Genomic DNA, 22,528 nt, shown 5'->3' on the forward strand with positions numbered 1-22,528 from the left:
GGTTAGAGATGGGGATGGAGAATATGCGTGTGTGTGTTATTTTAATGTACATTCTTCACTTGCTGTAACTTACTGAAGCTTTAGTTTATTTACATATCTTTTGTTGCGTTTCTTTTTTTTGTTGTTGTTTGTTTCCACATGTTAAACAGTGAATTTCTCTACCTGGGCACAGAAGATAATCCAGTCTCAGATTTCTTGGAAAGAAAGAAAATAATGATTTATCTTGAACAGTGTCTTTTCCTGTCATAAATAAAACCCCCAATAAACCCCAACCTAATCATAAAACCGCTACCACAGATGAGCAAGCATATACACCTTGTACCTCAATGTTCAGAAGCCCGGAAATCTTACTGTATTTTAACAAAATCTGTACCAAACAACAACAAAGAACAGAAAAAAACTTTGGGGTCCAACTGATCCAGTGATCTGATTTCACTCTTAGTGGACTAAACTAGAAGGGTGTGAATGCATAATCTTTTGTTATGGAAAAGTTGCCCTCCTCTAATTCCTATCAGAAAACTGTTCTGCTCATCTCATATTGTCACAGGGAAATTTATGTTGCCAGTAAATGAAAATACACTGATGTACAGCATGGAACAGACACACGCACACACACACACATGCTAGCATCCATATAAAAAGAAATGCATTCTACTTGTTCTTTCACCCTTCACACCAAGATAGAATACTGACCCATTCATCGTCCTCCACGCCCTCGGCCAGATCCTGAGGTAAAGGGTCTGACGACAGCTCCAGCTTGCCCACCATTGCTGTCATCAGCTGCACATTGCAACAGACGTTTTACATCTCTGTCAATTCTTGAAACAAACCGGGTTCCCACAGATGTAACCAGTTATTTTCAATACTTTTTCTGGCACCGTTTTCAAACTGAAAATTTACCTTACGAAACACAAAGCCCAACTGAATAAAAATTTTGTTTGCAAGTACTAACAAAAGAGAATGGCGAACATCCCCTTCTATTTTCACCACTTTTTTTTTGTTTTTGATTAAGCAACCTAACCTATATATTTTCAAGAGGAAAGTGCCCTATATGAAATACATCTGGACTTTTTTTTTTTTTAACCTATGATACATTTACCACTTCAGTATATTACACTTTGTTTTTAACCCATGATACATTTACCGCTTTGGTTTACTACATTCATCAATATTCAGACTGTTACACAAGATGTTTGCAAGAGATGCACCCCATATTAAAATAATCTGGACATGCCCTCCAAGACATATGCAGCCAGTTCAGATGGTGGTTGTTTTATTGAGCAGTATTCAAGCTGTTGTACAGTATGATTGGCATTACCTCATCCTTTTTCTGCTCATCACTTTTGTAGGTGTCCACACTGAAGCTTTGATACTTCTGAGGCTTGGGGGCCTCTGCAGGAGCCTCACTCACTGAAACAAGACACAACAGCAATGCAAATGACTTTTCTCCTCGCTTTGATCCTCAGCCTTCATGAAGCAGTAAAAAATATGCTTGTTGAAACATATATAGACTTTCTGTTTCTAGATTCTCTGCTTTTCTCGAAGAAAAAAAACAAAACATACTTGTGACAACATTTCTTTATATAAAGTATGAAGACTTTCTGTTGCTAGGCTAAAATGAAATTTAGTGCAGATCGCATAATCCCTGTGCCTACTGGATAGTCATAAATTAGCATCTAAAGTGATAAATAAAGCTGTAATTCATGCCTAAAACATATCTTCATATCAAGTAAGAATTTAGGTTGAAAACTGTTTCAAACACCATTCTGATGCACAGCAATGTCACAAAAAATCTATGATTACTGTATCTTAATTGGGGATAGTTAAATTGTTTGTTATGTATCACATATTACTGTCCGTCCCTGTTGTGTGTCATTTTGCAGCACTGTGCTTCGAGATATCTGAGCGAAATGAAATGAAATCCATACTGGTCGATAACTATATTATACAACACTTGTCTTGAGCTTGCTTTTTTTTTTTTTCTTGCATATTCATAGAACCATTTTCATTTATACTCACTAAAATGAGAATTTTTTTTTAATTAATAAAATGAAAAAAAGATGAATAAGAAACAAAAATTGTAACTAATTTTTTTTTCTTTTTCAATTTATGTTGAGTCCTAATGTGTGGAGTTGCAAAACAATTCTTCACTGGTTTTGAGGCTGTACTATTTCACAGTGAAAAAAAAAAAGAAACCTTGACAGACATCTGAATTAAACTGACTGTTCAATCACACACACACACACACACACACATACACACATACACGCATATTTTTTTTTCATCTATATATCTATATATGTATATGTCAAATGACTAGAATACTTCATAGCAATGTCAAATGACTAAAATACTTCATAGCAATGTTAATGAAATCTGTATCACCACATACCAATGATGACTGACAACAATACAGGTGACTTACACAGCTTCATGCCAGCAGGCCGCAGACTGACATACTTGGGTGTGGCATCTTGACCGCTGAGCCACTGCTCAGCTGTCAGAGCTGGTTCCCATGTCACACGGGTGTCTGGGTACAGGTCATCTTGAAAGAACTCCGTCTGTACCCGCAACAAAATCCAAATCAATCATGATACTTATATTGACCAGCCAAACCCAAGGGGCCATTTTTGGGCTGAAAATCTGTTGACATTTAAAGCTTTGTACCCCCTTCGACTACTGATTTATCTCTAAAACATGGTTGCCTCTTTTGGGATAAGTACAAATATTTCTGAACTGCGGTGGGAATGTTCACTTTTGCTTTTTCATTCAGTTGTTTTCTCACCTGGTGCTTTTAGCCTGTTTTCAGTTTCGCTTTCTCATTCAGTTGTCTTCTCACTTGGAGCTTTTAACTTGTTGGCTTTAGCTTCTAGGTTGTTTGCCAGTGTTTGAAAGGGTATTGACATTGTTCTTGATGATGCTGTACATTTTGTGTATTAAGTATGGTTTTGACAAGGCACTCAAGTGTACCCACGCCCTCTCTCTTTCCCTCCCCCTCTCTCTTTCCCTCTCACTCTCTCTATCCCCAACATGTTCTCTTTCCTCTACACTCACTCTGTCTCTCCCATACCCTCCCTCTTTCCTCCACCTTCCCTCTATCTTTCCCTCTCTTTCTCTCTCAAACACCCTCCCTCTCTCCAACACTGTCCATCTCTCTCTCTCCTACACCCTCCCTCTCCCTTTTCTCACATTCTCTCCAGCACCCTCCCTCTCTCTCCCCCCTCTCTTTCCATCACACTCTCTCTCCTCCCCCCACAACCCTTCCCGTCTCCACACCCACCCACCCCTCTCCCCCACCCTGATTCTGGGCACAGTGAAGGAGACAGGTTCCACAGAGTTGGTCAGCCTTCAGGCTCTTTCTCTCTCCCACACAAACCTTTTCTCCCCCCACCCCTCACTCTCTTTCCATCACACTCTCTCTCCTCCCCCAACAACTCTCCCTGTCTCCACCCCCCTCCCCCTCCCCCACCCTGACTCTGGGCACAGTGGAGGAGACAGGTTCCATAGAGTTGTTAGTCAGCCTTCAGGCTTTCTCTCTCTCTCCCCCCACCCCCCACGCCCCGCCACCCACTTCCCCACCCACCCTGACTCTGGGCACAGTGAAGAAGATGGGTTCCATAGAGGCACTGGTCAGGTTCCAGGCTTTCTCTCTCCCACTCTCTTTCTCCTCCCCTCTCCCCCACTCTCTTTCTCTCCCCCTCCCCCACTCTCTCCATATCTCTCTCTCTCCCTCATCCCCCCCCCCCTCCACCCTCACCCTGACTCTGGGCACGGTGAAGGAGACGGGTTCCACAGAGGTGCTGGTCAGCCTCCAGGCCCTGGCCACCTCTGCGTGAGTGACGTCCAGCGCACGACGGGGCAGGAAGCTCAGGCCCTGCTGCAGTGACTGCAGGCTGATGCTGGCATTGTCAAACAGGTGGGGGGGCTCCGTGGACACGTCGTAGCTGTGCACTGTGCGCTCACCCTGGTTTGGTGGGCAGAGAGAGAGGGTTGAATTGAAAATAATACATTTTTATTTTCTGAGGGTATTAGAGTAAGCAAGACAATGCTTTTTTTTTTCATCCAGCCTTCGAATGGGAAATGTTTAAATAGAACAGGGTGGGAATCATTATATCAATACAGCATGCACACTATAATCATGGTTACATGAATGGTAATTTGGCATTTTCAACATTACATAGCTAGAGGAGAATTAGAGGACAGAGAATTTAAAGAGCAGACAGAGCGGGAAAGAAAGAGAGAGTGAGAGAGCATTTTCTTGATGAATACACGAACATGTTTTACTTCTATGAATCTTTGAAATATATTCTCTGTGTATGTGTTTTGTGTTGTCAAGTCAACAAGTAAAATATATTCTCTGTGTACGTGTTTTGTGTTGTCAACTAAAGTCTTGTGTCGTCAAGTCAACAAGTAAAATATATTCTCTGTGTACGTGTTTTGTGTTGTCAAGTCAATAAGTAAAATATATTCTCTGTGTATATGTTTTGTGTTGTCAAGTCAACAGGTAAAATATAATTATTCTCTGTGTACATGTTTTGTGTTGTCAACTCAACTTTATCATTCCAAAGAGAAATTCACACAATACAAATTCAAAACATGCATTTAAGAGACGTGCATGCGCCTCCATTCACACATCTTGCATGTACTCTTGCATAACAAATTAAACGGTATGGTGATTAAGTCAATATAGAAATACCAAGCTGTAAAACAACACAGCAAAGGTAATAAAATTTGGCAAAAACATCAAATTACGACTTAAAAGAATTAACAAATTTACAATAAACTAACATCTCAACTTAAATCTAAATTCACTAAGTGTGTGGATATGCATGGCTACAGATTAATAACAGAATATATTTCAGTTCCCTCTAATCCAAAAATGGACTCAATTTCTCTGAGAGCACAGCATGTTTCTGTATGCAAGCTATGCATACCTGTGAATCTATATGTAGGTATGAGGCATGTGAATGAAAGTATGTTCTTATATTCACATTGTAAAAATAAATCTGCGTACTACGTTACACCTATGCAAGTGCATGCATGTACGTGTGGTATCTTTCTGTTTCTTTTAGTTTCACTCATTTACTAATTGTTACAGTATTCTTTCAAGTCTGACCTTAAAACCTACCTATTTTCAAATTAGCATCCCCCCCACCCCACCCCCAACCCCCCATCCACTTCTTCCCAGTCTACAGTTTTTCTAGCTGTCTTCTTATGTATGTTTATGAATTTTATCCTTCATCCCTCTGAATCACAGCTAAGCATATGACTGAATGAATGGTGTGTAAGCGCTCTGATTTGTCTCTGCACAACATGCTGCTCTATAAAAATACTTTTTTACTGGTATTATTGTTTATCTTTTTGGCCGTCATAGGCGACTTTAATAGACTAAACAGTTCACCGCCATAGGCAACTTCCGTTGACATCGAGGGGTCATGTTGAACAGACTGTTTTTCACACTGTAACAAAGCTTGACAGCTGTGGCCAACTTGTCCGTGCAATAGGTAATTCACTAACCTTACCCCTCCAGCTTGAAATGAACAAGTCCACTGTGTTGTTTTGACACAAACTGAAACATGTGACTGAGAGTGTCAAGTCTAAAATATCTGGTGCTGGGGAGGGTTTTTCATACAGAAACTTGGTGGTGAGAGTTATTATTTAGTTTAGAAATGGTGCGAGCCTCACCCTGCTGAAGAGGTAGAGAGTGCAGGCATCGTGGTCATAGAAGGGGATGAGGATGGAGGGGGATCTGCCGAGTTCCTCCACACACACTGTCTCCATGGTGTCCACACTGTGAACACTCAGCTGCTGACCTTCTGAAGTACTGCAAAAATGGATTAACAGCTGACAAAACATGCACATGTGCCTGTATGCTCACACACACACACACACACAAACACACAGAGAATATACACAAATACACATGCATATAACACAAATATGGATCACACACAACACATACATGGATCTCTCTCTCTCTCTCTCTCTCTCTCACACACACACACACACAAACACACACAATCACCACAAATATGGATCAAACTCACAAGTTTATACCAATAAATGATTCTGAAATAAAATCTTTAACATAAACGTGTATGCGTTTGCGTGACTGAAGCCTGACTGAATGACACACACAATGAATGATGAATGCCAAAAGGCAGCTGTCAGTCAGCTCTATCCAGGTAGGCAGCCTGTTGTGCAAATGGCTTCATGTTTATAAAGTGCTTAGAGTTTGGCCTTCGACCAAAGATAGGCGTTATATAAAGATCAAAAACAATTTACGTCTTTCATCTCTCTTGCTGCTTGGTGGTGACAATATAAGGAAGACCACAAGAAAAGGTGATCTGTGGCAACAGTCAAAATACTTCAGAGAAAGGAAACTGGTCATAATGTCTTTGAGAAAGTGATACATGCCATCAGGCTGTCATCACTCGATATTACACACTTTATCACATTTCAGAATTCATTGAATATGTACATTTATTTTTCCCCCATTGAAAAACCAACCAACCAACCAACACTCACCCTAATTATACAAAATAAAACGTAACAAATATTCTCTGTGTAATCTCGCTTCTCAGGCATTGGACTTCTGATCAGTGATCAAGGCCCCGTTTCGGCATGGTGTTGTGTCCTTGGGAAAGACACTTAACTCTTTCCATATGAACGGCGAAAGAGACGATGTTAACAGCGTTTCACCCCAATTACCATCAACAAAATATCACAAGCGGAAGGCTCTTATACTGAAGAGGTGAATGTTGACAAAGAATACCACGATTCTGACGATGGAAGCTAAAGGTTGGGTCATTCAGACACCCACTGGACATCTGAGGGGTCTGTGTAGAGGAGAAGAGAGGACTGGCCGTACTGAGTGAGTTAACTTAGATTTTCCTCACTCCACCCAGGTGCTGAATGGCTACCTGATAGTTCAGGAAGGTTAAAATGGCAGAATGAGGGGACTAAGCCTAAGCTTTGTTCAAGAGATCTAACCTTTGGAAGCCAGACACCACCAGGTACTGTCCATCCAGTACCCACACCACGCGTGCTCCTCTGGTTCCTATCGCTCCTTCCCCCTCCTGCAAAACAGTCACACAACTATCACTATCCTTGTGTTTCTTACTCCTGCAAAACAGTCACACACCTGTCACTATCCTATCACTCCTTCCCCCTCCTGCAAAACAGTCACACGCCTGTCACTATCTTAGTGCTTCTTACCCCTCCTGCAAAACAGTCACACACCTGTCACTATTTTAGTGCTTCTTACACCTCCTGCAAAACAGTCACACACCTGTCACTCTCATATCACTCCTTCACCCTCCTCCAGAACAGTCACACACCTGTCATTATCCTAGTGCTTCTTACTCCTGCAAAACAGTCACACACCTGTCACTATCCTAGTGCTCCTTACTCCTGCAAAACAGTCACACACCTGTCACTATCCTATCACTCCTTCCCCCTCCTGCAAAACAGTCACACACCTGTCACTATTTTAGTGCTTCTTACTCCTGCAAAACAGTCACACACCTGTCACTATCCTATCGCTCCTTACTCCTGCAAAACAGTCACACACCTGTCACTATCCTAGTGCTCCTTACTCCTGCAAAACAGTCACACACCTGTCACTATTTTAGTGCTTCTTACACCTCCTGCAAAACAGTCACACACCTGTCATTATCCTATCGCTCCTTCCCCCTCCTGCAAAACAGTCACACACCTGTCACTATCCTATCGCTCCTTCCCCCTCCTGCAAAACAGTCACACACCTGTCACTATCCTATCGCTCCTTCCCCCTCCTGCAAAACAGTCACACACCTGTCACTATCCTAGTGCTCCTTAGTCCTGCAAAACAGTCACACACCTGTCACTATCCTATCGCTCCTTACCCCTCCTGCAAGACAGTCACACACCTGTCATTATCCTAGTGCTCCTTACTCCTGCAAAACAGTCACACACCTGTCACTATCCTATCGCTCCTTCCCCCTCCTGCAAAACAGTCACACACCTGTCACTATCTTAGTGCTTCTTACACCTCCTGCAAAACAGTCACACACCTGTCACTATCCTATCGCTCCTTACCCCTCCTGCAAGACAGTCACACACCTGTCACTATCCTAGTGCTCCTTAGTCCTGCAAAACAGTCACACACCTGTCACTATCCTATCGCTCCTTCCCCCTCCTGCAAAACAGTCACACACCTGTCACTATCCTATCGCTCCTTACCCCTCCTGCAAAACAGTCACACACCTGTCACTATCCTATCGCTCCTTACCCCTCCTGCAAAACAGTCACACACCTGTCACTATCCTATCGCTCCTTCCCCCTCCTGCAAAACAGTCACACACCTGTCACTATCCTAGTGCTCCTTAGTCCTGCAAAACAGTCACACACCTGTCACTATCCTATCGCTCCTTACCCCTCCTGCAAGACAGTCACACACCTGTCACTATCCTAGTGCTCCTTAGTCCTGCAAAACAGTCACACACCTGTCACTATCCTAGTGCTCCTTAGTCCTGCAAAACAGTCACACACCTGTCACTATTCACTGTTATCATTTCATTGGTTCCCTTCATCTTGCTGGAAACAGCATATCTTATTACTGACATATATACAGAAACTGGCTTTTCTAGTCAAGTGTTAGGATCTTGAAATATAACTTTCCTCTTGAAATGAAAGGTGAATGCTGTAAAATTTTCTTTCTGACGTTTAATCAATGGGAAAAAAAATCTTTGTCAGTTCTCCACTGAAACGGACTCTAAGAGTGACGTGTCTGGTTCATCTCTTTGGCAGTGCATTCTTTCCTTCTCTCCCTGCCTGTCAGTACCAGTTTACTGCTTTAGTTTTTGCAGTTTTCCATGAAGACACTATGACTGATCGAAACTTATATGTCTGAAATGTTTCCTGTATTGACAGGCCTGCCTGTCTGATATCAGTGATAAGATTTATCATCAATGACAAATTGTGTTCTCATTTTTTGGCAGCTTCACGATTCATCATCAATCTTATATTCATTTTTTGTCATTGTCAAGATTTTACGGGATTATCAACCATGAAGAAGGGAAAAAAACAACAACATAAACACCCCTGCATTACCTTAATTGGCTCAGTGGACTTGCGAGGCTCAAAGATTCGCAGTTTGCCATCTTTGCAAACTGTGGCACACTGTTTTCCACAGGGACTCCACGCCAAACTGAACACCTGAGGAATAAAATCTTTCAAGTACAGTCACACTCCGTCAGTGTTCAATAACAAACATGATGTGCATATGCACTTGCATGCTTCCATCCACTCACACACACACTTGTAAATATGCAGTCATTCTTGTCTGCATGCATAAACATGTGTGCGCACATACACATTTCATGCGTGCGCACACACACATTTGTGAAAGAGCATCAAATGAAAGTATTGCTATACAGATATACACACACAGAGAAAAGCACTTACCCTCTCTAACATTTCTACCACAAACCTGCATTATCATCAGAAAAAAACAGGAAAGTGAGCAAGACAAATTTCAACAAGCAGGCAGCTTAATCTCCATACATGCATGCTTACCCCATAAATCTTACATTCTTTTCTGTTTCAATGTTGCGTCAACTATCATCATGGCCACTTTCTCTAACGGGAGGTTATCAGCCATAGTTGCTTTCGTTTTCTCCGCATAGGCGGATAGTAGTTTGCACAGGACAGGAATGTCAGACCCCTGCCGGAGTCTGCACTAGTTGGGTCACAGTTAAGTATGTGTAATTAAATGGAGAATTCTGCACATGCAGGGAATGCACAAACAAAAGTTTTCCCCTTTTCTGCCCTTGTTGTAAATATGACCATTGTTCTTCTCATTTTTCTTGAAGGTCTGGCACTGTCAATGCTGGTTATTTTGCAGCGAGTTTCATTCTCCATCTTCTCCATCAGTCCCATAAAATGGCTTGCGACAGCTGGCCAGCATTTAAGTTGAGTCTAATTTCTCTTAACTTCTGACCATCTGTAGCTGGTTGCGGACTTATGTGTATGTGAACACTGAGTCAGTTTCGCATCCGCTATCAGGTTTGTCCACCTGTGAAAAACGGTGCCCCCATTTAAAATTTTCTTCTCCCATGTCATGCAATCCATGCAGAAACCCAGGTTTTGACACACAACCGACAGACCTGGAGGAAACTGTTGAACAGTTGTTCTGTGCAATCTGTGGCCAATACAGTCATTAGTTTTCCCATAAGAAGGCAAATATGGAACAGAATGTCCACATCTTCCGACGGGCGCAATAGCCGAGTGGTTAAAGTGTTGGACTGTCAATCTGAGGGTCCCGGGTTCGAATCACTGTGACGGCACCTGGTGGGTAAAGGGTGGAGATTTTTACGATCTCCCAGGTCAACATATGTGCAGACCTGCTAGTGCCTGAACCCCCTTCGTGTGTATATGCAAGCAGAAGATCAAATACGCATGTTAAAGATCCTGTAATCCATGTCAGCATTTGGTGGGTTATGGAAACAAGAACATACCCAGCATGCACAACCCTGGAAACGGAGTATGGCTGCCTACATGGCGGGGGAAAAACGGTCATACACGTAAAAGCCCACTCGTGTGCTTACGAGTGAACGCAGAAGAAGAAGAAGTCCACATCTTCCTCTCACCTGATCCTGATGTCCCTGTAGCTGCATGACTTCAGATCTGGTGTCCAGGTTCCACATCCTGACAGTCATGTCGTAGGAAGCGGACATGATGATGTCCTTCGCCACAGGGTGAAACCGAACAAAGTAGATCTTCTCCATGTGGCCTGCACAGGCAGGAGAGTTGTGGCTATCAGTTTGTTCTTCTTCTTTTTCTTCTTCTTCTAATAATAATAATGATGACAATACTACTAATAATAATGATAACAATGTACATTACTTTCAAAGAGCTCAGGGTACTTTACATGAAAGAAACAGTTAAAATTGCATGAACCATTCATGACCACAACAACCGGTACTACCACTACTGCCATGAAGAAGAATGAAAATAATTATCATAATAACAGTAATGATATAGATTTGTACATATGTGTTTTGAAGCCATATTTTCTTCATCAATGTAGAAAAAAATTCTTGAGGTGGGTAAAATAAATGTCAGTTAGTGGTATTCATGCTTATGTTCAGTTCAGCTTGATAATAACTGACAATCAACTTATGTTAAATTTTCTATTTAATAGAGAATCAATGAAAGAGCTCTGCTTTGCTGTGCTGTATTGTGTGTGTGTGTGTGTGTGTGCGCGCGCGCGTGTGTGTATGTGCGCATATGTGTGCACACATGTATGCATCTATGCATGTGCTGGTATGTGTGTGCAAGCAAATATCAGTGTGTAATGAAGATCTCCACTGAATTCTTATATATCTTTACTACAGTTGTGAATGACATGCACAGAAATAAAAAGACCAAAACATCTCCAAACTGACAATGAAGTTTGAAGAGTCATGATTTCATACAGCACAAACTTCATATAAGTGCACTGTGGTACATCTATGTCCACACTGGAACACCCACATAAGACATATGCACACATACACATGCTTACATGTACACACACATACACAAACATATAATTCTGAATCCTCCCTTCCTTTCTCTTCTCTCTCTGTAGGTTCATTCATGATCAGCTATATTATGTGCAATATCTATAACTGCCTAGAAATAGTGCACAAAAGTTTTCTTTCTTTTTCCATAAACAGTTCAAAATTATTAGCTGGTTTCATGTGATGATGATTGCAGCGCTTCTTCTAATTCTACTTCTTCATCTATTGTCATTCTCATCCCTTTTCTGGTTATTCTTTCTTTCTGTCTTTCTTGTTAAATAATTTCAATCCTTTAGAAATTCCTGAGATAGATGTTAACCAACCAAACATGCATACACACACACATGCATGCATACATACACATTCACACACATGCATTGTGCACTTGTCCACACTTGCATTTTCTTTTTCCTTTCCCTCCTCTAATACCATGTGGTGAAAAGATATGGAAAGACAGTGTGTTATGTATATCCACAAAATGATGCAATGTTCTGTTGAATTATACAAAGAATAGAACCTTCTAGGCACAGGGTAAAAAAAAAAAAAAAAAATGCTGAACACACACACACACACACACAAACACACACACATAAACACTGGTCATTCTTCACAGACTGAACCTCTCACCCATGAGGCGGAATTCTGGCTCCATCTGGGAGGGTCCAACAGGAAATCCTTCAGGGGGCACTCGCCACACGTTGATCTTTGCATTGTCACATGCTGGAAATAAATTTATTTATTTATTTATTATTTAAAAAAAAAAAAAAAAAAAAAAAAAAAATTTTCTCAAGGCCTAAGTGCGTTGGGTTATGCTGCTGGTAAGGCATTTGCTTGGCAGGTGTGGTGTAGTGTATATGGATTTGACCAAACACAGTGACGCCTCCTTGAGCTACTGATACTGATACTGATACTGGAAATAACCTCCATTGTCAAGCTTCCAGAGAGCGTGTTTCTTTAGTCAGCTACTGTGGTCCTATACATCAACTGTATACTGAGAACCCTTTTTTTTTCCTCCAGTGTAACTTACATTATAAATTAAGGGGAGGATTAGGCCCTGTCTTCCCATATTGAAGCCTAGACACGGTGGATATAAATTCATTCCCCTAAAAAGTGTATGGAACCTTAAACCTTTAACATTATAACTTGCATAACAACTTACAGCATTAACTTACATAGTAGGAGGCACTGTGACTGACTTAGTTAGGCATTGGACTTCTGGTCCAGTGACCTGAGTTCCAGGTCCCGCTTCAGCATGGTTTGTGTCCTTGGAAAAAGCACTTTATTAAACATTTTCCTTACTCCACTAAGGTGTGAATGAGTCATGACTTTCAATGAGGAAAGTTAAAGCGGCAGGAGAGCATTAGGCCTCGCATTCCTATTACAAACCCTAGAAACAGTGAACATGAATTCACTGCTCCTTTGGCCGGTAAAGGTTATGGGTACTTTAACCTTTTTCATTATAATATCTCGATAGCAATGAACGTAAATGTGCAAATCACATGTCAAACCCTTAATATACATATGTGCTGAAACACATTTATTCATGTGAATAATGGAATGCAGACATATTGAAGAGAGAGAATGTATGTGTACTTTCATTATGTCATGTTTTCTTCCTCATCTTAGCCTGTGGATCAATCGTCCTTACAATTCAATGTAGCTTACTATATGCAGCAATGAATAGGAGCACTATTTATACTTTTGAACACCTGGCATGTATGCCTTACAAAGTGTGGCACCCGGTAGAGTGTAAATTAGTACACTCATATTCCAAGATACCATGTGCATTACACACTCACCCACAACAAGTCTTGTGCAATCAAAGGGATCCCAGACCAAGTCTGCCACTTTGCTGCCATTCTGTATAGTAGGCAGCTCATCAGCCGTGTCTCCCAGTCGACCTGGCTTGCTTAACTGGAAAAGACAAAAATAAGAAAGAGTTAATCTGAACCTCAGTGTTTTACGTCCCTTCTGATATCAGACAAAGAAAGAAAGACAATTTCTCTCTAAAATATTGTCATGTATCCAGATGAATAAATGTATCAGTAAGGGTGAAATTCCTGTATTAGGAATGTGGAGTGATGGCCTAGAGGTAACGCGTCCGCCTAGGAAATGAGAGAATCTGAGCATGCTGGTTCGAATCACGGCTCAGCCACTGATATTTTCTCCCCCTCCACTAGACTTTGAGTGGTGGTCTGGACGCTAGTCATTCGGATGTGATGATAAACCGAGGTCCCATGTGCAGCATGCACTTAGCACACGTAAAAGAACCCACGGCAACAAAAGAGTTGTTCCTGGCAAAATTCTGTAGAAATATCCACTTTGTTAGGAAAAACAAATAAAACTGCACGCAAGAAAAAAAATTTAAAAAAGGGTGGTGCTGTAGTGTAGCGATGTGCTCTCCCTGGAGAGAGCAGCCCAAATTTCACACAGAGAAATCTGTTGTGATAAAAAGAAATACAAATACAGATTTAATGTCATAAAAAGATCCTTTGATATATTTTCATACTTAAGGATGTATTGGGTACATCTATACACTTAATGAGAACAATAACTATGCTCAAGCATTCAAAAAGATTAAACAATACAGCACCATTTTAATGTTCAACTTCTAACAAAGTTCAGGATGAAAAAAAAATCATAATACACTGCATTCAAACCAAGTACTGTTTGACATAATAAATCTCTTGTAACATACAACTTGTTCTCAAGACCTGACAAGTTTGTAAGATTTATAAGTAGATCAGGCATATGCTACCCCCAACCCCACTCCCTTTCCTTTTTTCCCCTTTTTTTGAGGAGTAAAAGCATAGGTGATGCAGTTGTACAGTGTACACGGACCAACCCACAACCTTTAACCCCTCTTTGACACTGAAACTGGGTTCACCAACCTCCAGCACAGCGATGATCCCACCGGCGCCCTCTAGAGGCACTGCACAGCGCTCCATGTTAGCGGCAAAGAGGTCACTGTCATGAGGAATGGTCTTGCTCAGATTCTTCAGGTTGGTGAGGTGCTGGGATGGGTGAAGTGTTTTACCCGTGATGTAGCGGTATTTGGACTGTCGCACCCCTGTCGCACAGAACTGGTTTCGTCATGGTTAGTTTAGCTGACATAATTCACTGTTGTAATGGCAGAAACAGAAATCAACCCTACCAACTGAATCCAATTAAATTTTCAGTTACAGTTCCCTCTTTGTTGAACAAATAATATCCACAATAAAGATATCTTAAAAAAAAAAAAAAAAAAAAAGAATAAACATGCAGAAATCAGGAACAATTTTTACAGAAATCTACAAAGAGTATGTGAAAAAAATAATAAATACAAAAATCTGCAGAAAATCCTCCGCCCACCTCAAAATCCAATTAACTTTCCCACAACAATTTCATCTCCTGTTTATCAAAGTCTCCCTGTGAAGCGATAGCCTAGTGGCAATGCGCCCAATCAGGAAGCAAGAGTCCACCGGTTCAAGTCTCGTATGCAGACCAGGATTTTTTACTTACCCTTCTACTAGACTTTGAGCGGTGGTCAGGGTGCTAGTCAATCAGATGTAATGATGAACCGAGCCCCTGTGTACAGCATACACTTAGCCCAAATAAATGAATAAAAGTGTTATCCATGGCCAAATTCTGTTGAAAAAATCCACTTTGACAGTAAAACAACTACACTTGCAGAGAGAAAAATAAAGAGAAAAAATAATGGGGATACTTCACTGTCGCAATGCATTCTCCATGGGGAGAGAAGACCAAATTTCACACAGAGAAATCTGCTGTGACAAAAAAGTGATGAAATACAATACCTTTGAAGACTTTGGCAGGTTTTGCTGGCTTTGCTGGTGTCTGTGAAGAAAATGTTTCCACAGGGGAAGAGTTCTCTTGCTGACTGACAGGGGTAGTGTCTGTCTTAGGCTCTGAAGGTGTAGGAGTTGGCTCTGCCTTGATAATGTCAGGCTTTTCTTTCACTATTGCTGGCTTGGGTGTGCTGGAAGGTGGCTGAAATGAAGCAGGCTGTAGATGCTGAATTATATATATTAAAAAAACAAAACAAACTAATACCAGTTTTGTGCATTTCTGAACCAGATCTTTTTCTTTTTTTCCCTCTTTTTTCCCCCCCCAAGAGAAAGTTTCAGTTTTCTAACTCAAGTGCTTGTGCACAAATAAACCAGCACACACTGGCACACAAAATGATCTATGTATGGTGATGCTTGCTAGGTACTATTTCCCCTATTTAAAAAACAACAGAAGTGCATGATACATAGTGTGCGAAAGGATAAGGGGAATTTATATTTGTGTGTGTGTGTGTGTGAGAGAGAGAAGTGGGACTGGGGTGTGGATGTGAGAGGTGATGTAGGGTAAGATTAAAAGTTTTATCAAAACCACATTCATCATTAAAAAAACAAGACCTTTATCCATGATACTGAATTCCATCCATCATCTCCTCATCTATTGAGACAAAGACAAAGAAACAAAGAGATTCACTGCACCTATTTAAAAACCCCGCAGTAAGCTGTTGTGTTCTTCATCACTCAGCCTTGCGCACCACTGAATATTACACAAGAATGAAACAGTGCAAGTTTTCCTTTTTTATCGGCATGTTTTCTTAACAGAAATAATGAGTGGTGGCAAAGGTGGCAGTTATTTGATCAGATGCCAGGGATGCAAAGGGGAGGTAACATACTTCGGGAGGTTATCTCTGCATAGGTGGGTACTAGTTTGCACAGGACAGGAATCAGACCCCTGCCAGAGTCAGCACGAGTGGGTCACAGTTAAGTATGTGTAATTGAAGTTTCTTTTACTCATCACACAAACTAAAGTAATACAAGGTGCCATGGGAGAATCAGTTAGGCATTGGGCTTCTGATCCAGTGTTCACCAGTGATAAGATTCAAGGCACTGTTTCATCAGCATGTTGTGTCCTTGGGAAAGGCACTTTTCTCTTAATTTCCTCACTCCACAGTAGAAGGAGAGGACTGAGCTCTGCCTTACAAAGCTAAGCCCTGACCACAGTGGGTATGAATTCAGTGCCCTGATGGCTGTAAAAGGCTATGGGACCTTTAACCTCCTTTTAACCTTTTTACTGTTATACTGTACCTGCTCTACAGGTTTGGTGTCAGGAAATGGCACCTCCTCCGTTGTCTGTGAGTCTCCACCACCACCAAGGCTCTGACCACCTGAGCCAAACAGAGTTCCCCGCTGTTCATGCTTGATGAGATTCTTGTTGGGTGCCAGGCTTATTTTAGGGGTGAGGGCGTCTTGACCACTAAACCACTGCTGAGCTGTAAGCGCTGGCTCCCCACTGGCTGTATCCGGGAACAGGTCAGAGTGGAACTCTCTGTAGGACTGAATGAATACACTTCTGTACAAGCAGAATATTCTTTGGGTAAAAGCAACAACGCACACACATGCATTCATGTGCATGCGCACAACATGCAACTAAGATACACATATTCTTTGGAAAAACAACAACACACACATGTACATACACACATGCACATACACACAACATTTAACAAAGACATACATATATATATACACTTAAGAAGATTCCAGGCATCAGCAAATGAAAATCCCAGGAAGTTTCTGTGCACAAGGCACATATCAATATTGTTTCCTCACCTATTCAATTTCCTCAGTTTCTTTGCTGATAATGTCTTCTAAAATAATGGTTAAAACCTAAAGTTCTGATTACAGTTAACCTTATACAAAAGTAACAGGTCACCTTCTGCTGAATTTTGTAATTTTATTTACCCAGAAACCAATAATACTGCTTCCAGACTTGTGACAGAATTGTTCATATTTTGATGTTCTTCTTTGTTTCATGCATGATTAAAAACACCAACAAAGCATGCTGACAAGTAAAAAGAGGAGATGTATTTCTTTGTAACATTTTTTTCTTTATAACACACACACACACACACACACACACACACACATTCTCCAACCCACATATCAACGTATATATTACACGTGCCACAGCATAACAATAGCTGCTCTGAAATAATACACTCACATAAAATGGCTGCAAACACACAACCACATACTCACTTTCCTGGGAACGATGAAAGGCAGGGAGATGAGGGAACTTCTCGCCAGCAGCAGGACTCTGTTCACCTCTCCACTCATCAGATCCATGGCACGCTTGGGAACAATCGCTGCACCTTTCACCTGCTCTGTCCTATCAATCATACCTGAGGAGCAAGGAAATGAGAAGAGAGCATCATAACCTGCTTTTCTGCTGATTCCCCCCCCCCCACCCCCCCTTTTCCTGTTTTTAACTGTGGCTTGATTTTGTGAACGTTAATTTTAATTTGAATGTGTTTGGTGTTTTCCAGCTCGTCTACTGTTTTCCAGCTCGTCTACTGTTTCATCCTTTTTATGAAAGGAACTCCAATGATAGAATGCAGAAGATGGGCAGCAAAAAGCACTGCCCCCCTCCCCTTCACCCCTTTCCCATTCCTGATCTCCATCCCAAAGCCTCACAAAGACCATTAGTATGCCATGGCTCTAAAAAAAACAACTTCACACTAACACAAACACACACACATGTACTTATGAGTGTACATGTACTTGCACATACATACACATAAACCCAAATAAACACACACACTCTCCCTCTCTCTCTCTCATGCATGTGCACACACACACACACACACACACACACACACACACACACACACACATTTTTACACACATGCATACAAACCGCCACAAGATTTTTCATCGACAGTGTAATGGGAAAAAGACAACAGATTAAAAGTAAAACTTTTTGTGTGCTTAGCACTAAGTATGACTCACCTTCAGTAAGATAAGGACTTTTTTCTGTCAGCTCCACAAAGCGTACACTACTGTCACCCTGAAATGTGATGATCACTTTCTGGATATACATCTCATTATAGGCAGAAAGGAAACTAATCAAATCAAATCACACAAACATACACAAGTTCAAAAGGACACACACACACACACACACACACACATGCACACACATAGACACACACACATACACACAAATAATACTTGAATAAATTCATAAAACAATGCAGAACAAAAACATATTTGGATACAAATAATTAAAATATATATAAACATGCACACAGAACCCAGTGCATACATTCACTCTCTCACCAACACACAAGCCTACCTTTCCTGCAAGGAATATCATGTTTGTGTCTGGATCAAAAAAGCACATGAGGGCACTGAAATCATAAAAACATTATTCAAATATTAGCAGTAGTTTTCACCAAGATAAGAATCTCTTGTTCATTACATCTATGTATTTTTCATATATCTATATGTAACAAAATCTGTGCTTTACATTATTCTGGTTATTTCAATAACAATCCATGATTATCATTATGCTTCTTTTTTCTTTAATAATCTATAGTGAATGTTATGCTTGTTTTTAATAATAAGTGTTTAATACAACTGCACCTCCAGGTCTGCCAAGTGCATGCATCCACATATTGATATGCACTCATTACCAAGCACTTACTGCGTGCACGCACACTCACACACACATACAAATATAACAATACAAAATGTATACAGAGACAAAGACATGCAGACAGATATGAAAACATATTTACAATCTCATATACACTCACTGCCATGTACTTCATACACACTCACACACACACACACGTACATACACACACACAAATGAGACAACACATGTACACATACGCAGATACAGATACAAATATCCATACACATGCATGCAAACACACACTTACCCACACCTATACACAGAGATTAAAAATCTCACAGACACTCTATCACCATGTCCTTACCCTGTGGATCCTTGTACAGGCTGGCAGACAAGATGAGTTGTCAAGTTTCGGTTATCCCACAGCTTTACCTCACGCTCTTGACTCTAACAAAACATCACATAACAATATAAGAGAGACAGCAACAGAGACATACATGATACCGAAACAGAGAAAGTGAGGGGAAGGGGGGAGGGGGAGATAAACACAGACACATTGAGAGAGGAAACGCCACCCGCATTCCTCAGAGTCAGAAGAAACCCTGGAGAATTTGTGCTTATTATTCATCACAGTATTCATGCTTGCTTAAAACTTAATCATGTTCAACATGTATACTGCTCTCTCATACATGGAAGGGGCATCTGCCTTGCATCACAATAAATTTTCACCCAACCTCTCTGTATTACACTCCAAAGATTCTCAGTAAAGTATTGAAGTGTTATTCTAGGAAAGGTTGAAACTTAAAAAAACATCATGTTTTTATATTTTGTAGAACTGTTCATGTATGCACATTGGTTTGATATTTTAATACAGGAGCTTAAGGAACTGCAAGTATGAAGGCTGGTGTCAAACAAATATTTCTCCTTTCTATGATAGTGATACAGATTTCAAAGGTTAAATTATGATCCATAATCAGTGAGACCAGTAAGAGCCTGCACACATGGGATATCCACAAACTGAAGATGAATGATATTCACATGTGAACATGCTTGTGAATGAAGACAAACACACACATGTGCAGACCTGCCTTGGCACCAAAATACCCCTCAGTTGTAGAAAATCAATATTCAGTATCATTGTGGTTGTTTTCTGTACCATGAACATGGCGACATTTCCACAAATGAATGCTTCATTACCTTTTCTTCCTTGTAGTACCCAAGACAAGGTTTATGTTAACTGTAGTACTTTTTGTCAGCATACTTTTTGTCTGCATGCATAAAAAACAAGGGGCTGGTCTTCATCCAGTAGCTTAACTCATCTTTCTGTGAATGGGTCTTCTCTTTAAAAATGGCAATGACTTTTTTCCTTCCTTTTTTTTGTCCAGAAACATTAGTTTTACAGCTTGAGTGAAGCAGTCCACAGCTGTTAGAGCAGATTGAGTTCAGTCAGCAGTTTGACCATGACAGTCTCTGCTCTAGTCTCATCTTCAGTTGATGGTCAACCTTCTAGTATTCTTGAATTAAAAATCTGTTTCAGACTGATGTTTTGCCTCTTCTACATGATGTCAATGCTAGGATGAGATGTGTACTGAATACACCTCACAGAATACAAATGTACTCAGCTTCAGCAAACATTTTTTTTCTATGTATTTTGACCAGTACTGTTGACTGCTGATCAACAATATTTTTCTTTGTTGGCTTTTACAACCACTGCTAACCAACTCAGTTTTGCCTTTTATTTTTGTCCAGTCCACTTCTGGTTCAGAATCAGTTATGTGCTGCCTCTTCGGACCATTTTTCTGAACAAGGGAAGATGCTTTCAGTACCCGAATCATGCACGAGCACCTAATGCAAAGTGCACACAAATCTAAACAAAATTGTAAGTTTTGCACCAGTCGGTGAGATCACAGGGTTTTTTTTACCTGCCCACAGTAACATAGCCCGGAGGCCTATACTGCAGAAGCTATCGATGAATACCAGGCAGGTCTGCATATGAATATATGTACACACTCTCTGTCTGTCCCTCACATACATGCCTGTAGTTATAAAGGCCCTATATAAAAGTCAGTAAAATAAATATATGCACAACATCTGTACTAAAACACACAAAAATCAATTTTTAGATATCAGTTCAAATTTAGTATGTTTGCCCACCATGCTGAATCCAGTGGACACAATATATTCAGTGTCTCCAAGCCACTGCACCCGAGTGTCTTTCACGTTCTGGTGACCAGCAACTTCCTGAAGAAACAGATACATTAATCTAACTTTGTGCACAAAACCACAATAAATATCTAAGATAGACACATGTATTTCATGGCAAATGGAACCAAGTAACAGTAGTAAATGATCAAAAAGGCATCTGAAGCATACTCATATGACAGACTATGTATCAAATGAACATATTATTGTTAGGGTCAATTTAAAAAAAAACAACTTAATTAACTCAAAACTTAAAAAAAGAAAGAAAATGTTAACATAATAAAAATGTTAATAATAATAGGATAAGTTATGTGTCTGGTGTATGTGTGGAGGTAAATTTTCAAAACTAAGTTATTCAGAACTTTCCATCCAGGTGTTGTAATATTCTTTACAGTGCTGTAACACCAAAGTGATGTCTGCACAGCACACAGCACAATAAAAACAAAACCTCAATACCTGAGCAAGTTTGCCAGCACGGAGGTCAAGGACTCGCATCTTCTTGTCACGGCAAGTTGTTACCATAAGAGGTGCTCCAGATTTCCATGAAATGCTCTGAACCTGATCTCCATGTTCTCCGAAAGCTAAAGGAAGTAACCAGCAATGTAAACATTAGCATGTAAAAAGTACTGATATAAAGTGATAATAACTTTAGACATAAATAACCTCCTGGTTTCGAAGTCACATGTTTTCAGAACATTCATCATGTTTTATGGTAGAAGGTGATCTCTACAATAATTGCATGAATATGGCGCAATGAAGTCCATCTTGTAATTGTACCAGCACATATTGTATCAAAAAGGAAATTTTCTTCCTAAAATTACGTTTAAGTTACATACTTACCGTGACCCACTAGTGCAGACTCTGGCAGGGGTCTGATTCCTGTCCTGTGCAAACTACTACCCGCCTATGCGGAGAAAATGAAAGTAGCTACGGCCAATAACCTCCTGAAGTAGGTTACCTCCCCTGTGCATCCCTGACTAGAGCCCTCTTTCTGAATTTACAAAGGAAGGTGGCAGAATGGTTAAGATGCTTTTCTGCCAATGTGAGGATCTGGGTTTGAATTCCAGTCTTGCTATTTCTTTGAAGTTAGAAAAAAATCAAACTGAGCATCTAATCATTTGAATGAGATGATAAACTGAGGTCCTGTGTGCAGCCAGCACTTGGCACACTGAAAATGAACCCTTGGCAATGCAAGTGTTTCCATCTGGCAAATTTCTGTAGAAGAAATCCACTCTGATAGTTACACACACACACACACACACACATACACAAACATCTATCTATCTATCTATCTATCTATATATATGCACTCAAGGCCTGACTAAGCACAATGGGTTATGCTGTTAGTCAGCCATCTA

The 22,528-nt window shown here is 40.6% G+C and overlaps 1 protein-coding gene across 1 annotated transcript in view; it reads right to left on the minus strand.

The window, feature by feature from the left end:
- LOC143283766 (coronin-7-like) overlaps positions 1–22,528 on the minus strand; it is a 34,280-nt gene that overhangs the window by 4,514 nt on the left and 7,238 nt on the right. Inside the window, exons 7-25 of the mRNA XM_076590105.1 lie at positions 21,627–21,751; positions 21,123–21,209; positions 19,333–19,415; positions 18,684–18,738; positions 18,338–18,395; positions 17,588–17,730; positions 16,634–16,882; positions 15,344–15,536; positions 14,438–14,616; positions 13,346–13,460; positions 12,174–12,266; positions 10,632–10,774; positions 9,094–9,198; positions 6,994–7,079; positions 5,686–5,824; positions 3,758–3,964; positions 2,426–2,561; positions 1,319–1,410; positions 694–780 (exon numbers count right to left, since the gene is read on the minus strand). Of these exons, the coding sequence (XP_076446220.1) occupies positions 694–780; positions 1,319–1,410; positions 2,426–2,561; positions 3,758–3,964; positions 5,686–5,824; positions 6,994–7,079; positions 9,094–9,198; positions 10,632–10,774; positions 12,174–12,266; positions 13,346–13,460; positions 14,438–14,616; positions 15,344–15,536; positions 16,634–16,882; positions 17,588–17,730; positions 18,338–18,395; positions 18,684–18,738; positions 19,333–19,415; positions 21,123–21,209; positions 21,627–21,751 (2,375 nt within the window). The remainder of the gene's footprint in view (positions 1–693; positions 781–1,318; positions 1,411–2,425; positions 2,562–3,757; positions 3,965–5,685; positions 5,825–6,993; positions 7,080–9,093; positions 9,199–10,631; positions 10,775–12,173; positions 12,267–13,345; positions 13,461–14,437; positions 14,617–15,343; positions 15,537–16,633; positions 16,883–17,587; positions 17,731–18,337; positions 18,396–18,683; positions 18,739–19,332; positions 19,416–21,122; positions 21,210–21,626; positions 21,752–22,528) is intronic.

This window comes from Babylonia areolata, chromosome 7 (assembly GCF_041734735.1).
Source record: "Babylonia areolata isolate BAREFJ2019XMU chromosome 7, ASM4173473v1, whole genome shotgun sequence".
NCBI classification, from domain to species: Eukaryota; Metazoa; Mollusca; class Gastropoda; order Neogastropoda; family Buccinidae; genus Babylonia; species Babylonia areolata.